General features: G+C 39.0%; 1 protein-coding gene across 1 annotated transcript in view; it reads right to left on the minus strand.

Moving 5' to 3' along the window:
- LOC133532880 (SH3 and multiple ankyrin repeat domains protein 1) overlaps positions 1-17,051 on the minus strand; it is a 114,286-nt gene that overhangs the window by 25,969 nt on the left and 71,266 nt on the right. Inside the window, exons 10-20 of the mRNA XM_061871740.1 lie at positions 15,607-15,746; positions 14,659-14,856; positions 12,501-12,587; positions 11,287-11,403; positions 9,009-9,089; positions 8,629-8,716; positions 7,880-8,026; positions 6,642-6,740; positions 5,393-5,461; positions 2,850-2,938; positions 855-956 (exon numbers count right to left, since the gene is read on the minus strand). Of these exons, the coding sequence (XP_061727724.1) occupies positions 855-956; positions 2,850-2,938; positions 5,393-5,461; positions 6,642-6,740; positions 7,880-8,026; positions 8,629-8,716; positions 9,009-9,089; positions 11,287-11,403; positions 12,501-12,587; positions 14,659-14,856; positions 15,607-15,746 (1,217 nt within the window). The remainder of the gene's footprint in view (positions 1-854; positions 957-2,849; positions 2,939-5,392; positions 5,462-6,641; positions 6,741-7,879; positions 8,027-8,628; positions 8,717-9,008; positions 9,090-11,286; positions 11,404-12,500; positions 12,588-14,658; positions 14,857-15,606; positions 15,747-17,051) is intronic.

Consider the following 17,051-nt stretch of genomic DNA (forward strand, 5'->3'; position numbering starts at 1 on the left):
ATGAAATAAATAAAAAAAATAAAAATGAAATAAATAAAAAATAAAAATTATTTATTCTCAGACAATTAATACAGTCCATATTTGTTAGTATCAACTTACAACCTATGTTATGTTACCTTCCGCACAATAAATTACATAAATTAAATTACTTAACTTACACACTTTAGATTGCTGATTATCTTGGCCGATTTACCGAACATTATGTAATGTGATTTTTTTTTAACGGCCAAAGGTATGGCGGCATCGTTTCGAACGATGGCGCCATAACCATAACCTTTGGGTACTGCCCGGTAAGATGGCGCCATTTTTTGATATTTAACATATATCATTGAAATAATAAGGATCAAAGTCAAATGGCGTTCTAAAAGTTTTAATCATGTGACGAAAGATGGCAGTAAATTTAAGTGGCTACAAAGTTTTCTTTCACAATACACCTCTATTTCAAATTATCTCTAACCACTGACCTATAGAATACCTAAATCATAGAGAAATAAGATGCATCTAGCATCTAGTAGCGGAATTATCAGTACTGCTACTTGCCAATAGATGTCGCGACGAACGAAAAGTCCAATGCTCAACAATTTCCAGCTAATATTATAACCGGATTAACCAGACCTATTTTCAACTCCTACTTGTAATATATGTTGTAAATTGTTGAGCAATACAATTTTCGTCAGTGGCGACACTCGTGACATCTAGTAGCAAGTAGCGGTACTGATAATTCCGCTACTCGACGCTAGATGTCGACTACGAATATAATAAGCGTTTTCGTATGTACTGATGTATGGAGTGAGCGCTCTATGCCTAAATAAAAGTTGTTTTTTTTCTATAATCAATTAAAAGATTGCTCTTACCTGCAACTGTTCTTGTTTCCACTCATTATCTGTGGTCTCTTCTGAATCGTCGAACTGAGATTTCCATAAAGATACTAGAGTCAGTGCACCTCCCTTTGTCACCTATGAATACAAAAAAAAAAAACAATTACAAAAAACATTATTAATAATAAAATAAATATTATAAGATATTCTCACACAAATTGACTAATCCCCACAGTAAGCTCAATAAGGCTTGTGTTGTGGGTACTTAGACAACGATATATAGGGACCGTGCACGTTGGAGGGTCTGCCATCTTGTGGCCTGAATCGGAACCATAAACATGCACATGTATACGTCACGTGTTTTCTTGTGCATAGTAGGTTCTGCCATCTTGTGGGCTACATCGGAACAATAAACATCACATTTACGCCTCGCGCCAAAAATCTGACGGCTCCTGTGCTGCCTCCTACAGTTCATGCACGCTCCCTATACACCGAGGGCCGATTAAACCCGACAGAATTTAATCACGCATTCATAAGGAGCAAAAAACTTATATGATTTTTGGCCCAAGTCGCCAAAAAAGCTTTTTGTATTTTGGCCCAAGTCGCTAAAAAGCTTTTTGTATTTTGGCCCAAGTCCCCAAAAAAGCTTTTTGTATTTTGGCCCAAGTCGCCAAAAAAGCTTTTTGTATTTTGGCCCAAGTCGCTAAAAAAGCTTTTTGTATTTTGGCCCAAGTCCCCAAAAAAGCTTTTTGTATTTTGGCCCAAGTCGTTAAAAAAGCTTTTTTGTTCGTTTTGTGGTTAAAGAATTGCGTTTTCTTCACACGACACGTTATTAATTAATACAAGGCTTAATTGAGCTTACTGTGGGACTTAGTCAATTTGTGTAATAATGTTATAAGGATATTTTTTTTTTATGGTAGAGGTGGCAAACGAGCAGACGGATCACCTGATGGTAAGCGATTACCGCCGCCCATGGACACCTGCAACACCAGAGGGGTTGTAAGTGCGTTACCGGCCTTTAAGATGGGAGTACGCTCTTTTCTTGAAGGTTTGAATTTATTTATTATACCATACAGATATAATAATATTTCAAGTATATTATATATATGTGTATGTATGTATATATGGTATATGTATGTATTTATTAATTGTTTATTGATAATAGTAGTGTTTAGATAGTTACTTTTATCTCTCTGTACCAAAGAGAATTAAGAAGACCAAGAGTGCTCACTCCATACAACGGTTTTGTTACCAAAAATACTATTATTTTCGTAGTCTACATCTAGCGTCAAGCAGCGGAACTCTCAGTACTGCTACTCAACAATAGATGTCGCGGCAAACAAAAAGTCAACAATTTTCCGCTAATATTATAACCAGAGTAAGCGTAGAAGTTGAAAATAGAGTTCCAGTTACTCTGGTTATAATATTAGCGGAAAATCGTTGAGATTAGACTTTTTGTTTGCCGCGACATCTATTGTCGAGTAGCAGTACTGAGAGTTCCGCTACTTGACGCTGGATGTAGACTACGAAAATAATAGTAAATAGTAGTATAGGTTTGACGACCGGGTTGGCCTAGTGGGTAGTGACCCTGCCTACGAAGCTTATGGTCCCGGGTTCAAATCCTGGTAAGGGCATTTATTCGTGTGATGAGCTTGGATATTTGTTCCTGAGTCATGGGTGTTTTCTATGTATTTAAATATTTATAAATATTCATATATCGTTGTCTAAGTACCCTCAACACAAGCCTTATTGAGCTTACTGTGGGACTTAGTCAATTTGTGTAATAATGTCCTATAATATTTATTTATTTATTTATTTTGGTAACAAAACCGTTGTATGGAGTGAGCACTCTTGGTCTTCTTAATTCTCTTTGCTCTGTAATGATTTTCATTTCAACACCAATTGTTAGTTTCTGTTTAGCCCAGTGGTTGACTGGTAGAGAATGCCTTAAGGCATTAAGTCCGCCATTTGTAATTTTTTTGTATTGTGCAATAAAGGTAAAATTAATAAATAATGGATAATTTAGTGTACCTGTTGTAGAGCAGAAACGTTTTCATCGTCCATGACGGCGAATTGTGTGTAGCTCTGGTCGGCGCGAGCCCTCGCTGTTCTGCGGGTACCTGTTGCGAAAATAATTAGTTTTAGTACCAGAGCACGGAATTTTAGACATAGACATAGACATAGAAAATTTTTATTCAACATCACATGAAATGGCAGAGTTAACAGACAGTGACATTTAATACAAATAAGCCTTAAATTCTGACTTAAAAACCAAGAAATTGAGTTGTATATATGAGGGAGAAATATTCATGAGTGTTAAAAAGGAGCTTGCCTCAGCATAGTGTTGCAGTGTATTTACTACAACGCTGGTTTTCAGGCAGACCCTTGATATTTTCGCGGCAAAACCAAAGACTGCCGCAATCTAGCTAGTGTTAGAAACATTTTTTTATCGATATCGAGTATTATTATATAAAAGAACATGCCGAAATATTTTGATATATTTAAATATATTGAATGTTCAAAATTTTATTTTTTAATTTTAATATTTTTAAATCGGTGTAATTGTAATTTATCTCGTTGACATATTGAATTGATTGATAGTTTTATAACAATGTTATAGAATATAAATTATTGAAGATTAAGATAAATATAATTATTAATAAAAATTATTAAGAGGATTGCTATCGCAATACAGCGCGGGAACGCTGCCTGCGTGATGGGCACCTTGCCAAGGGGCCTAGGCTTAGAAGGTAGTTTTTAGGGATTTTTAAATTTTTTAGTTAGGTTTAGTTTTAGTTGTGTTATTTTATAAGTATCTTACTAATTGTATGTAGTTGTTTTACAAATTGATTACTAATTTAAAATAAATTGATAAACACTTGTAAAATAAAAAAAATATTGATGATGAATTGATGACTATGTATTGCCTGTTATGAAGACTGTATACAATTAATTATGTAAGTATGTTTTTGTACGCCGAAAGGCAAAAACATAGTGAAACAATAATTATTATTAACCAAACACCTCTCATATGATGTACAGTCAGCATCAAAAGTAGCGGATCAAACAAGGTGTCAAAAGTATCTACCATCCTGTAACAGCTTAACATACAGGGATGGTTCTATATGTAGAACAATGAAGATAAAATATATACTTTTGAATGTAAATTTTAGAGATTTATCTATATTTGGAAAAGTTATCCGGGATGTCAGATACTTTTGACGCGTTGTTTCATCCGCTACTATTAATATGAGTTGTACTAATAATAATAGTATGATTATGAGTTGAATTTTATTGCAAATGTCGACTCCATAGCTCGCTATTAGTCTTACCGTGCGATAAAAACTCCGATGCCTGCTAATTATATACAAACCTCACTTTTTTTTACATAGTGGCCCGTCTTTTCCTTCCATTACACACAACTATCGATATCGATAAAAAAATGTTTCTAACACTAGCTAGATTGCGACAGTCATTTGTTTTGCCGCGTAAATTCCGGGCCCTGCTTAGTACATCAGTGGCGGATCGTTCAAAGAACTCGATTCCCACCGGCTTGTCTAATTTCAGCCAGTAGAGTACTTTCACGATCGATTCATGGAGAAAAGGAAAGCAAAATTAGCTCCGGGTTCCCCACGAATATTTGTGACGCGCCGCCGCTGGTACATTATCAGGCGGAATGGAACTTGGAGGCATAGGAAGAATAGGGGAGCTAGAGGGGTTGGTTGCGGTGCCCAATATCATTGGCGAGATCAAAGCCACACGACTCCGCTGGCTCGGTCACCTGGAGAGGATGTAGACAGCGGGCCAGGAGCATATTTCGTCAGTCATCGCCTCCCAGCTGATACTTTGTCAGATGCTAGTTTAGATGCTGTTTTAAACTCAAAAAAACCGTCAGCCGGTTCTATCGCGGTGGAATGACCGTCAGCTGTAAAATGAACATGTAAAAAATATGCGCCTACCACTTTATGTGCGGCAAAGTATGCGTAATGTGTAAATTGCGTAATCCGTTGATGGCTTTTTAGGCGATGCATGCAAAGGTATAGCGCTTATTTTTTACATGTTTTAGCGACCAGCTGATGTTCTTACCACCGCGGTATAACCGGCGGACGATTTTTTAAATTAACAACAGCATCTGAACTATCATTTGACAAAGTATCAAATGGCGATGACATTTTTTTTTGTTTTACGTGTTTCGGTGGCTGCCATTCCTCAAACCACCAACGGAGCGGCAGCTGACGTCCACGAGGGTTCATCATACCTAGCGGTTAACCACTACACGATTTTCAGCCGGGAGGCGATTGGTCATAGAAACTGTTCTTGGGTCGCGGTCTAACGGGAGAGGATCGTGCTGTGAGAAGAGCGCATGTGGGGCACCCGGGTGGAAAACGTCCGTCTGGACGTCCCAGATACCGCTGGAGTGACGAAGTCCTAAAACACCTGTCCGCCCTCGGAGTACCCAACTGGCGTGAAGTGGCGATCTCTTGTCTCAATTAAGTTTCAATGTTTATGTACATTGTAATGTACATTGGGCCTTACAAGGTTAAGTATGTGCAATTTTAAAGTTTAATTATTACCTCTCTTGAAATGTGTGTCCGAGTGTACGCTGTCCACGTCGGCTAAGATCCTAGGGCTGACCGCTTCAGCTGAAATAATTAAAACAGGATTGATCACCTACCACCATCGACGATTTCACTCATAGTCATTGTGCGGGTAAGGAAATTGATTGTGTCATTCGAACTTTGTCACAGTGACAATAATTTTTTTTATACCACGACGGTGGCAAACAAGCATACGGCCCGGCTGATGGTAAGCAGTCACCGCAGCCTATGGGCGCCTGCAACTTCAGAGGTGTTACATGCGCGTTGCCGACCCTTTAAAAACCTGACAATAATATGCGATGTGGGAAGTAATATCAAATCTTAGGGCAGAATTGTATCCCAATAAATTCTTATGGAATATAAGAACATGTTAAACCTTTCGTGGACCTCTAATAAGCATATTTTTGTAAATATTGAATTTAAAATATCTTTTAACTCACGTCACGTGTTTAAAGTAAAAGTAAGTAAAGTATTATTATTACTTAGAGATGTATAAGGTCTCAAAAAAGTCGAACAACAAAAACTAAAATAATAATAATAAAGCACAAATGGACACAAAAAAAAAAAAACTAAAATTATTTAGAGGTGTAAATATCTCTAAATGTCAGAACTAAATGATTTTTTATCAAAGTATCCTTAGAGATGTATAGAGTCTCTAAGAGTCAAAATTCTGTATAATTAAAACATTCATTAATATGGAAGAATGAATGAATGAATTTATTTCATAAACATCAAAATTACATAGATTTCCTTAAATTAGAAACTCTGCTTCCTAAATAGGTATAACCTGTACTTTAGGGTAAACAGCGCTCCACCCCAAAAATTTAGTTGCAAAAGATGTTTTATTTATACAATTTTAGATAAAAATTGAAAGATATTTAGGATCATTAATACTGAGAAATTTAACTAATAATCTCTCTAGATAAAACAAACATACGAGAACCGAATGAGGTTTTTTCTTTTTTTATTATGCGTTTAAAATTTTGGGTCCAGTCCCCGCGAAGTGTACGGGCGGCTGGATCCGTAAGGTCTGTGGGATGTTTTATATCTCTAATGAATTAATTATGTGACACTGGGATGATGTTGTGTTGTTATGAAAGGTGATGGTGGTAATGAATGTTAAGATATGAAGATGGATGGTGTAGATGAGTTGTTATAACCGAATGAGGTGTCTCACTGTAATTATACGAAATGATTTGTTACTGCAACATGTACATGTACACACCCGGGTTGCTGGTGGCGGGCGTGTGGTCGGGCCGCGCCAGCTCCTGCACGCAGCACGGCGGCGCCGTCACCACGCGCAGCCGGGCCAGCGTCGGCCCGCCTGCACATACGATCATCATCAACATACCTCATCAACATACATTACAATAAAAAATATTGGGCTATTTCAGGGTTTGTAACGGGCAACGAATATATAAGAGGCAGCTTTAAAGTCGCACCGATCACCAAGAAACTCACCGAAAACCGTCTCAGATGGTACGGACATGTTAAAAGAAGAAGTGAGGACCATGTGGTACAGCTTGCACTAGATTTGCCAGAACAAAAGAAAGGTAGAGGCCGCCGGCCCCTAACCTGGTGGTCAAAAATACAAAGAAACCTCAAGGAAGCCCATTTGCCTGAAAAAACAACCCAGGATAGATTAGCTTGGCGCAGAAGAGTGAGGAGACCCGACCCCAAATAATGGGAAAAGGGCAGGACGAAGAAGGGCTATTTCAGGGTAAAAAAAAAAACAGATTCCGAGCCCTGGCTGCTATTTAACCAATAGCGTTAGTGTCATACATAAAAACCGGTCAAGTGAGAGTTTGTTTATGTCGCGCACCGAGGGTTCCGTACTAACTTTCAATTTTCTCATGTACCTAATAATCACGAAAGACTTGACTAGAAGTATACTATTAGCATAATTGTATACAGCGCCATCTATGGGCAAATTGGCTAACTAATTTGTGCGATCTGTATGAATGTTGGTTTTTCAGAGTTAATTTTTTATCATGTGAACAGATTTCAATAATTTTTATTTTATTTGAAAGAAGGTGTCTTTAGTCACATTTTCCTTCATAAGTTTTTTTTTTTTCCACTATGAAAAAAAAAATTATTTTGTAATGTTCAATTTGAGCTCTTTCAAATGATACCCCATTTAACATAGTAACTAGACTTTGAATTTGTGCCCCCTCATTATATTGGACATTTTCCATAATATATATAAAATAAAATAAACTACACTTCCAATATGTTTGGGTTAGCGTTGTTCATTACTATTGCAAATTTCAGATCGATAGCTTAAGTACTTCTCGATATATTTAGCACCGTACCGGTCACCACTGAAGTGCTATAGGAGCCCCCTAGTGCTACGTACCGGGCCCGACGCGCGTCTTGCACGGCGGCACGCTCTGCCGCTCGGGCCGCGTGGCCGTCGTACCGGTCACCACTGAAGTGCTATAGGAGCCCCCTAGTGCTACGTACCGGGCCCGACGCGCGGCTTGCACGGCGGCACGCTCTGCCACTCGGGCCGCGTGGCCGTCGTACCGGTCACCACTGAAGTGCTATAGGAGCCCCCTAGTGCTACGTACCGGGCCCGACGCGCGGCTTGCACGGCGGCACGCTCTGCCACTCGGGCCGCGTGGCCGTCGTACCGGTCACCACTGAAGTGCTATAGGAGCCCCCTAGTGCTACGTACCGGGCCCGACGCGCGGCTTGCACGGCGGCACGCTCTGCCACTCGGGCCGCGTGGCCGTCGTACCGGTCACCACTGAAGTGCTATAGGAGCCCCCTAGTGCTACGTACCGGGCCCGACGCGCGGCTTGCACGGCGGCACGCTCTGCCACTCGGGCCGCGTGGCCGTCGTACCGGTCACCACTGAAGTGCTATAGGAGCCCCCTAGTGCTACGTACCGGGCCCGACGCGCGGCTTGCACGGCGGCACGCTCTGCCACTCGGGCCGCGTGGCCGTCGTACCGGTCACCACTGAAGTGCTATAGGAGCCCCCTAGTGCTACGTACCGGGCCCGACGCGCGGCTTGCACGACGGCACGCTCTGCCACTCGGGCCGCGTGGCCGTCGTACCGGTCACCACTGAAGTGCTATAGGAGCCCCCTAGTGCTACGTACCGGGCCCGACGCGCGGCTTGCACGGCGGCACGCTCTGCCACTCGGGCCGCGTGGCCGTCGTACCGGTCACCACTGAAGTGCTATAGGAGCCCCCTAGTGCTACGTACCGGGCCCGACGCGCGGCTTGCACGGCGGCACGCTCTGCCGCTCGGGCCGCGTGGCCGTCGTACCGGTCACCACTGAAGTGCTGGTTTCCTGCACAAAAAAATACTAGTTGAAGAGCCTATTTGAATAAAGAACATTTTGACTTAACATTTAAAAATAATGTGTATTAACTCTTCAAGTGGCATATGTCGTTTTTAAGTTATTGAAATTTTGATTTTATTTCAATTAATCAAATTTGAAATTTAAATGACATAATCGGTCAGGAGTCGACGGCCTACCACTCCAAGGGTTATGGAAGGTAGAGGTAGGAGCCATTTGAGGGTAGATTTTGTTTACTTTTATTTAAATACCTAAAGATACAGAGTATAGTCATGACAAATACCTTGGCATGTCTGTCGGGTGAGGGCGCTGGAGTGGTCCTGGGCTCTGGTTCCTTCTCCACCGTCGGCTTGTCTGTGGTGGACTGTAGACAATCAACATGTTTATTTTTTTGTATCTGTTTGTTTTTTTTATTTTATTATATCTCCTTGTGTGTGTCTCTCCCAGTGAGACACCTCATTCGGTTCTCGTATGTTTCTTTTATCCTAATGAATGTTTTAATTATACGGAATTTTGACTCTTAGAGACTCTATACATCTCTAAGGATAATTTGATAAAAGTCATTTAGTTCTGACATTTAGAGATATTTACACCTCTAAATAATTTTAGATTTTTTTTTTATCTGTTTGTTTTTTTTATTATTGTATCTCCTTGGATTTCACGGGCCTATAAATCCCGTTTTTTTTATAGGCTTGCGTGGGGATATAGATCCAACAGACAGAGGCCCCTTGGAGAGCTTTAATGTCATGTAGATTGTTTTTGTAATTCGACATTAAGAGACTTTATACATCTCTAAGGTTTTTTTTTTCTGTTTGGAACTGCCATCAGTCGGTAACGACTATAATCAGTTTTGATGTATGTAGGAATTGATACATCTCTAAGTAATAATATTTTAGTTTGCATTTATATTTTCAGTTAATTGTATTTTATAATTGTTAATGTACTTGTTTTTGCTAGTGTGTAAATTCCATGTTGACGTGCAAAAGTGCCCGTGTGGCCTAGTTGCTGAATAAATATTGATGTTGAACTTATTGTAAAATTCATACTGAAAGTGGTTAAAACCGTCTATCAGGTAAGAACGCTAATAAGCGCTTTCGTCAAAATTCAAAATTGTATTCTGCAAGTAGACTTCAAGGGCTCTTTTACAAGTCAATACAAAATGTATAGTAACATCATATAGTGACATGAAAAATACATAACAACATTTATAAATACAACAACCAATACTTGGGCAAACATGACATTATAATAATCTTAAAATAAATAATTACAATACAATAGAGATGTATAGTCTCTATAGTTAAAAATACTTTAAATCTGGAGATGTAAAAGGTCCCCAATGTCAGAGTACTAATACTAATAAGATTTGGAGGTGTAAAGTCTCTCCAAGTTTCAAAATGAAATTTATACTAAATAAGTTGACCGGTCGTTGAAGGTTTGACGACCAGTCTGGCCTAGTGGGTAGTGACCCTGCCTATGAAGCTGATGGTCCCGGGTTCAAATCCTGGTAAGGGCATTTATTCGTGTGATGAGCATGGATATTTGTTCCTGAGTCATGGGTGTTTTCTATGTATTTAAGTATTTATAAATATTTATATATTATATATATCGTTGTCTAAGTACCCTCAACACAAGCCTTATTGAGCTTACTGTGGGACTTAGTCAATTTGTGTAATAATGTCGTATAATATTTATTATTTATATTTATTTATTTATGAAGCCGATGGTCCTGGGTTCAAATCCTGGTAAGGGCATTTATTCGTGTGATGAGCATGGATATTTGTTCCTGAGTCATGGGTGTTTTCTATGTATTTAAGTATTTATATATATTATATATATCGTTGTCTAAGTACCCTCAATACAAGCCTTATTGAGCTTACTGTGGGACTTAGTCAATTTGTGTAATAATGTCCTATAATATTTATATAAAAAAAAAAGTTAAGCTAGCAGTCTCATAAACGAATGCTACAGAATACATAACTATTATGTACCCAATAAGTCCAATCGTTTCTTGCGTTCGCAGTACAGTTACGATCGGCAACACATGTAACACCTCTGGAGTCGCAGGCGTTCATAGGCGGGCCGTATGCTTGTTTGCCACCGATATAGTATTAAAAAAAGAGCTTCGAAGGAGTTTGAAGGCCAGGAAATACATATACAACTTACGTATAAAGCCAATTTAAAGCCATTCTCAAGAGCATAGGGCGTCGGCTGAAAGAAGGGGGCTGCGACCCTCGCTCTGGTTCTTTCCTGGTCCAGCAGATATCACTGGCCATTCAGCGAGGCAATGCCGCCAGTATTTTTGGCACTTTTGGTCCGGGTGAAAATCAGAGTGGGGGGTAGGTTTCTATTTGTTTATTGCTTTTTGTTATATAGATACTAGGTAGGCCGTTGACGAAACGTGTTGTGGATATATATTTTGTAGGATAGCCATATTACGATGACGAAGCGTGTTGTGGATGTTTTTTTTTTTTTGCTTGTTTACGTATATATTGACGAAGCCTGCGTCGTGGATCTGACATCTGTCTTGATATTATTTTAAATGTGTTTTTAATACTTACGTATCCATTGACGTGTTTGTCCGGCTCGGGCCGTTTGTTCTCCAGTTTGTGCGCCAGCAGCGCGGGCGCCGTGTCCGTGCCGGCCATCGTCGCCTCCATTTCTAGGCGACGACGGGTCTGCAATTGTTCAATACTTGTAACTTTACGATCCAAGCAGGTAAGTAGGCATTTACTGGTTATTTATCGACCGAAATAAATGTCATATACTAAGAAATTCCCGTTTTTTTCTAAAAGCCATGTTTAAGTTTTATTTGAAAAAAAAAAACAATGTCACTTAGTGCCTATATTTTTCCGATAAAAACGAAAAAACGGGAAAAAATGTACTTTGAAACAACTTGTGATTTTTTTCATTCATAATGAATCCATATTTTAGGTAGCTACACCTGCGTCGTGTGTTTTATTATCCAAAGGCTAGCAATCTTTCCCAAAAATACGGAAAAAAAAAACCAAAAGTTCAAAACGTCCTAAAAAAACATTTTATTTAGGTAACAGTTTTATACAAAAAATAATGTAATCATAAGCAATGTGTCAATAGACCTCGAGTGCCCTACCTTAATAATAATATGTTTTAATCTAAAGTAGCTAGTGTGGGAACAGCAAGCGGAAAACAAAGTTATCAGTAACTTGAGTGAATCTGTATTCATTCATCCATGTATATGTATGCACGGGCAGGCTCGTTGATACTCGTACATACATCCACACGGGGTACACAAGAATGTTATATATAAGTTAATACCTACAATGTTATACTAATATGCAAAGATTATTACAAAGGTATAAATTATACCTACTTTTATTAACGTTACCTACTTAAATAAGTAGTTTGTTAATAACCAACCCCAATTTGGGTAGGTAAACCATTGGGTCGATGGGTACCCAAGGCTGAGCCAGATGCAGATGGGTGAATCAACTTTTTTTGTTTTGTTATCCTGTCCCGTTGTCCAAGGGACAACAGTGGCACAGTTTGTTTGAAGAGACGGTGTATGCCGTTCTATTAACAAGCTTAGTAGGGGGCCCAATATGGACATTGGTTATAACGACCACAAAAACGCAAGTTTGATACATTTAAGTACCATAAAAACAGTATTTCAATGAACTTTTGTCCCCTGGACAACTAATCGTAACCATGGCAACGAGTGACGCTAAAAAGTTGATTCTCCCATTATATATATATGCAACGTGCACGTGTGTGTGGAGCGGTACTCGGTACTCACGTTGTCGGGCACGCTGTCGGTGGGCGCGGCGAGCTCGGGCGCGGCGTGCGCGGCGGCGCGCGCGCGCGCGGCCCCGCCCGCCGCCGCCTGCGGGACAAGCAAGCACACTGCTACTGCCGCCGCCCCGGGACTGTCCGGGACTGTCCGGGACTCCCGGGACTCCCGGGACTCCCGGGAGGGGGCTTGGCCCTATTTGACAGGGACCGGGGGACCGGACTAACCCTTTCCTACCTACCCACCTAGACTCATTAACTCAAAGAATCGTTTTAATTTAAGATTAATAGTTAAGTTTGTACAAATGTTTTTTTTTTCATGAAATACAAGATTATTATTTTTGTTCATTTCAATGAGCATCCCTTTAAGACGGCTAACCCGGTGAAAGACCTACCAGTTCGAACCGCTAGCCCATTGAAAAGCTTACCAAACGATAAATCTAGCCCTTTGCAATTGCTTCCTGCTATCCTATATCCCTTACAATCCCTTTTATTCTCTCTCTGTATGCTGAGGTGGGATCATTTCGTGGTAAACTATTTATTTATTCTGTGTTTAAATTATTTTTGTTATGCTATAGTTTTGTATGTTATAGTTCATCACGAATAAATGCGATGATTTCTGATTTCTCTTTTTGATGCCAGTGACGATTATATCCGCACCATAGAGATAAACAAAATGTAACGTACACTACCCTCAAAAAGTTTAAGACCAAACACAGAATAAGCAAATAATCAACATTTTAATGAGTTTTTAAAAATACTACTTTGCAGTACCTACAATCCGAAAAATAAAGCGTTATACAATTATTCATTAGAATTTATTTAAAAAAGGCAAATATATAATAATAAAAAGTTTTTTTTTACAGTTTCTCATCGAAAAATCCTTGACGCTTTTCCACTACAGAGTTATCTTGACATTCTTTCTACAAGTTTGTGTAGTAGCGTTTATGGATATCCACTCATATTGCAGCATCTCCCATAGAGTTTTTGCTGATGTCGGACATTGTTTTCGGACCCTACGGGCGAGTTCATCCCATGAAAGCTCGATCAGGTTAAGGTCTGGTGATTGTGGTGGACAAATCATGTTTTTAACACACCTTGCTGTTCTTTATTGGCTGTGTAGCCTTTCCAGATCTTTACCGAGTGCTTGAGATTGTTGTCTTCTTGCAAAACAAATGGGTTACCGATCAAACGTGTTCTTGAAAATGAAACTAAAAATTGCGTTTGGTCTTAAACTTTTTGACGGTAGTGTACCTTGATTTTAGAACAAACAGACATAACAGAAAACTCATACACATAAAATAACATATAAATGAATACCATATTCCATTAACGAAATGAAAATGAATACCCCTTTACATTGTGATATGACTTAATACTATAATAATGTCAATCAATATTGATATCAGTAATGTAATGTTTTCATGCCTATAATTTTATTGACTTCATGCGATTACGCATTATGAATTCGGTATCTTTAAATGCTGTAATATGTATGACAAATTACAAATATGTATGTAATAAACAAGAGTACATTTAGATGTGACAGACAGAGATATACTAATGTTGTCTCACCAATATTGTTATTCTGTATAGTCAGAATCGGAATCGAAGATATAAGCCTGAAAACATATGCTATGTTGATTGATTGATTTGTTATTTTATTAATAGTTGTGTGGTTTTGATGATCGTTTGATTTCATAATTAAATTCAAAATTCGGTAATAACGAAAATAAATAATGATAAATATTTTGTTGTACTGATTGAGTGATATAGCGCATGTACAAAGCATAGCTTCTGATTATTAAGTAACATGATTGACTTAAACATGATTATACTCAAGTATAATTAAAACGTATAAAATTTTCCAGAAAATTTATTCTATCTGCTAGACATGATCTGTCCCAAAATTCTTTGTCAATATTTCATCCATAAATATTTATAACTAATCATGTTGCAATTTGATTGGGTCATAATTAAAAATACCTTTTTATTTCTCTCAGTGAGGAAATATGGAGTCTTGATATACTGTCAATATTACTGATGGACTTACATCTTTCACAAACCATGTCTGAATCCGAGATAGCCGAATATAGTATATATTCCAACATTGAGATTCTATCAATACAGATTAAAAATACTGTCAATAATACTGAAGCACTTACATCTTTCTCCCAATCATACGGATCGGTGTCCCTGATGCCTCTCCGTTTGCAGCACCTCTCCAGAAGCGCAGTCAGCATGCAGTAATCTGGACTGTCTGCGTATTCCAGCTGCTGCACGTGTTCGAGGAACTGGCGGAGCTCTGACGGCAGGTGCTTGAGGAGGAGTCGGTGGTCGTACTTCTCTTTCATCAGTCCGACCTGGGGACATAACGGATAGTTATTAAATGAATGAACTTATATTTATACACTAATCGCGCGATTTGACAAGAACTGTTCTCATAAAAACTGGTAAAAAATTACAGTATTCCCAGCGAAACCGAAATAAAATGGTTTTGCGCCTAGTACATGATGACTGTTTGGAAATTTAACCGAGTTTCGAGCCTTGGTTATTGATTTTCACAGTATTGACTGCTTTACTTACTCTTAGTTATTTATATCATAATTACTGACGCGTAGAGTACTGTACTGCCATCATTATTGACGAAACGGACTGTATCGACAGTTACTGATGGACTGACATTATGATTAATGCCTTACTAATAGGCATTAATCATAATGTTTATTGACACGGGTCTGTGCTGACTGTTTTACTGATGCCCACCTGTACTGACATTATTACTGGCAGTATTGACAGCGTACTTGCTCCTTATCCTCGATCTTCCTCCACGGCAGCTGTCCGTTGACGAATTCGACCAGCATGTAGAACAGCGACCACAGGTGCCACAGGTACAGGTCGTCGTGGCGACCTATCTTGTGGCCAATTATTGACTCGCGGTCACTTTACTGTCAGTATTGACATACCTGCTCCTTATCCTTGATCTTCCTCCACGGCAGCTGTCCGTTGACGAACTCGACCAGCATGTAGAACAGCGACCACAGGTCGTCGTGGCGACCTATCTTGTGGCCGATTATTGACTCGCAGCCACTTTGTTGTCAGTATTGACATACCTGCTCCTTATCCTTGATCTTCCTCCACGGCAGCTGTCCGTTGACGAACTCGACCAGCATGTAGAACAGCGACCACAGGTCGTCGTGGCGGCCCATCTCCTTGTTTTTATGAGCGTTTATTGACGCGTAACGGACTGTACCTGGAGATAGAAAATAATGTGGATTTTTTTTAAATCAATATTGGGTAATTTCGGCAGTCAAACTATCATGTCATCTATAGTAATCTAAATTATATTTTTTCTTATTTAATGCATGTTAATTATTAGATGTAATGTTTTGAAAAGATGTGTCCCGCCGAGTTTCTTGCCGGTCCATATGGGATATTGAGGGGGGATTTAAATCTCCTCGGGTCAGAGGTGTAGGGTTCATAAGCGCATTGTAATATGCCTACTTGAATAATAAACTATATTTTATCTTTATCATGAGACATGAAGGAGAAAAATAACCGGCCAAGAGCATGTCGGGCCACGCTCAGTGTAGGGTTCCGTAGTTACTCTTCCGTCACAATAAGCTAAACTGGAGCTTAAAGTATAGTAAATTGTTAACTAAGGGATGAAACGGTACCTTTCACCTGAGTTAAACAAATAGGCAAATTTGCATAATCAGTACCTAATTAAAATAAGTCTTTTTACTATGAAGGGAAAACTTTTTGCGATAACTCAAAAACAGCTAAACTGATCATGTCCGCTATAGTTTTCATTTAATGTCTTTCTTAAGCTCTACTTCCGCGATTTTTTTCATATTTTTTGGACCTATGGTTCAAAAGTTAGAGGGGGGGGGGACACATTTTTTTTTTCTATCGGAGCGATTATCTCCGAATATATTCACTTTATCAAAAAATGTTTCTTCAAATCCCCTATTAGTTTTGAAAGACCTTTCCAACGATACCCCACACTCTAGGGTTGAAGCGAAAAAAAAATTTCACCCCCACTTTACGTGTAGGGGAGGTATCCTAAAAAAAATTAAATTTTTAGATTTTATTGTACGACTTTCTCGGCTTTATTGATTTACATATCCATGCCAAATTTCAGCTTTCTAGCACTAACGACCACGGAGCAAAGCCTCGGACAGACAGACAGACGGACATGGCGAAACTATAAGGGTTCCGTTTTATGCCATTTGGCTACGGAACCCTAAAAATGGGAGTATTTTGATATTACACTGTTATTTTTGAAACTTCTACGGCTTTATTAAAGTCCTTTACGTTTTTGACTTCGACATATCTAATAAAAGATACTGCGATTGGTTTCAACATAATTAACACATTTAATCTACGGTTTTTATGTACAGTCACCTCTGTAGGTGTATTTAAAAACAGATGTTAAATATTTCTTATATTTACTTTACAGTATTTGTAGTTTACGTCCCATTATTGGAGCCACAACTATCATATTATAAGGGTGTTTACTATAGCTATGTGAGCTGTAGACCAATGCTCCGTTATG

The sequence above is a fragment of the Cydia pomonella genome, chromosome 28, assembly GCF_033807575.1.
Source record: "Cydia pomonella isolate Wapato2018A chromosome 28, ilCydPomo1, whole genome shotgun sequence".
In the NCBI taxonomy this organism is placed as follows: Eukaryota; Metazoa; Arthropoda; class Insecta; order Lepidoptera; family Tortricidae; genus Cydia; species Cydia pomonella.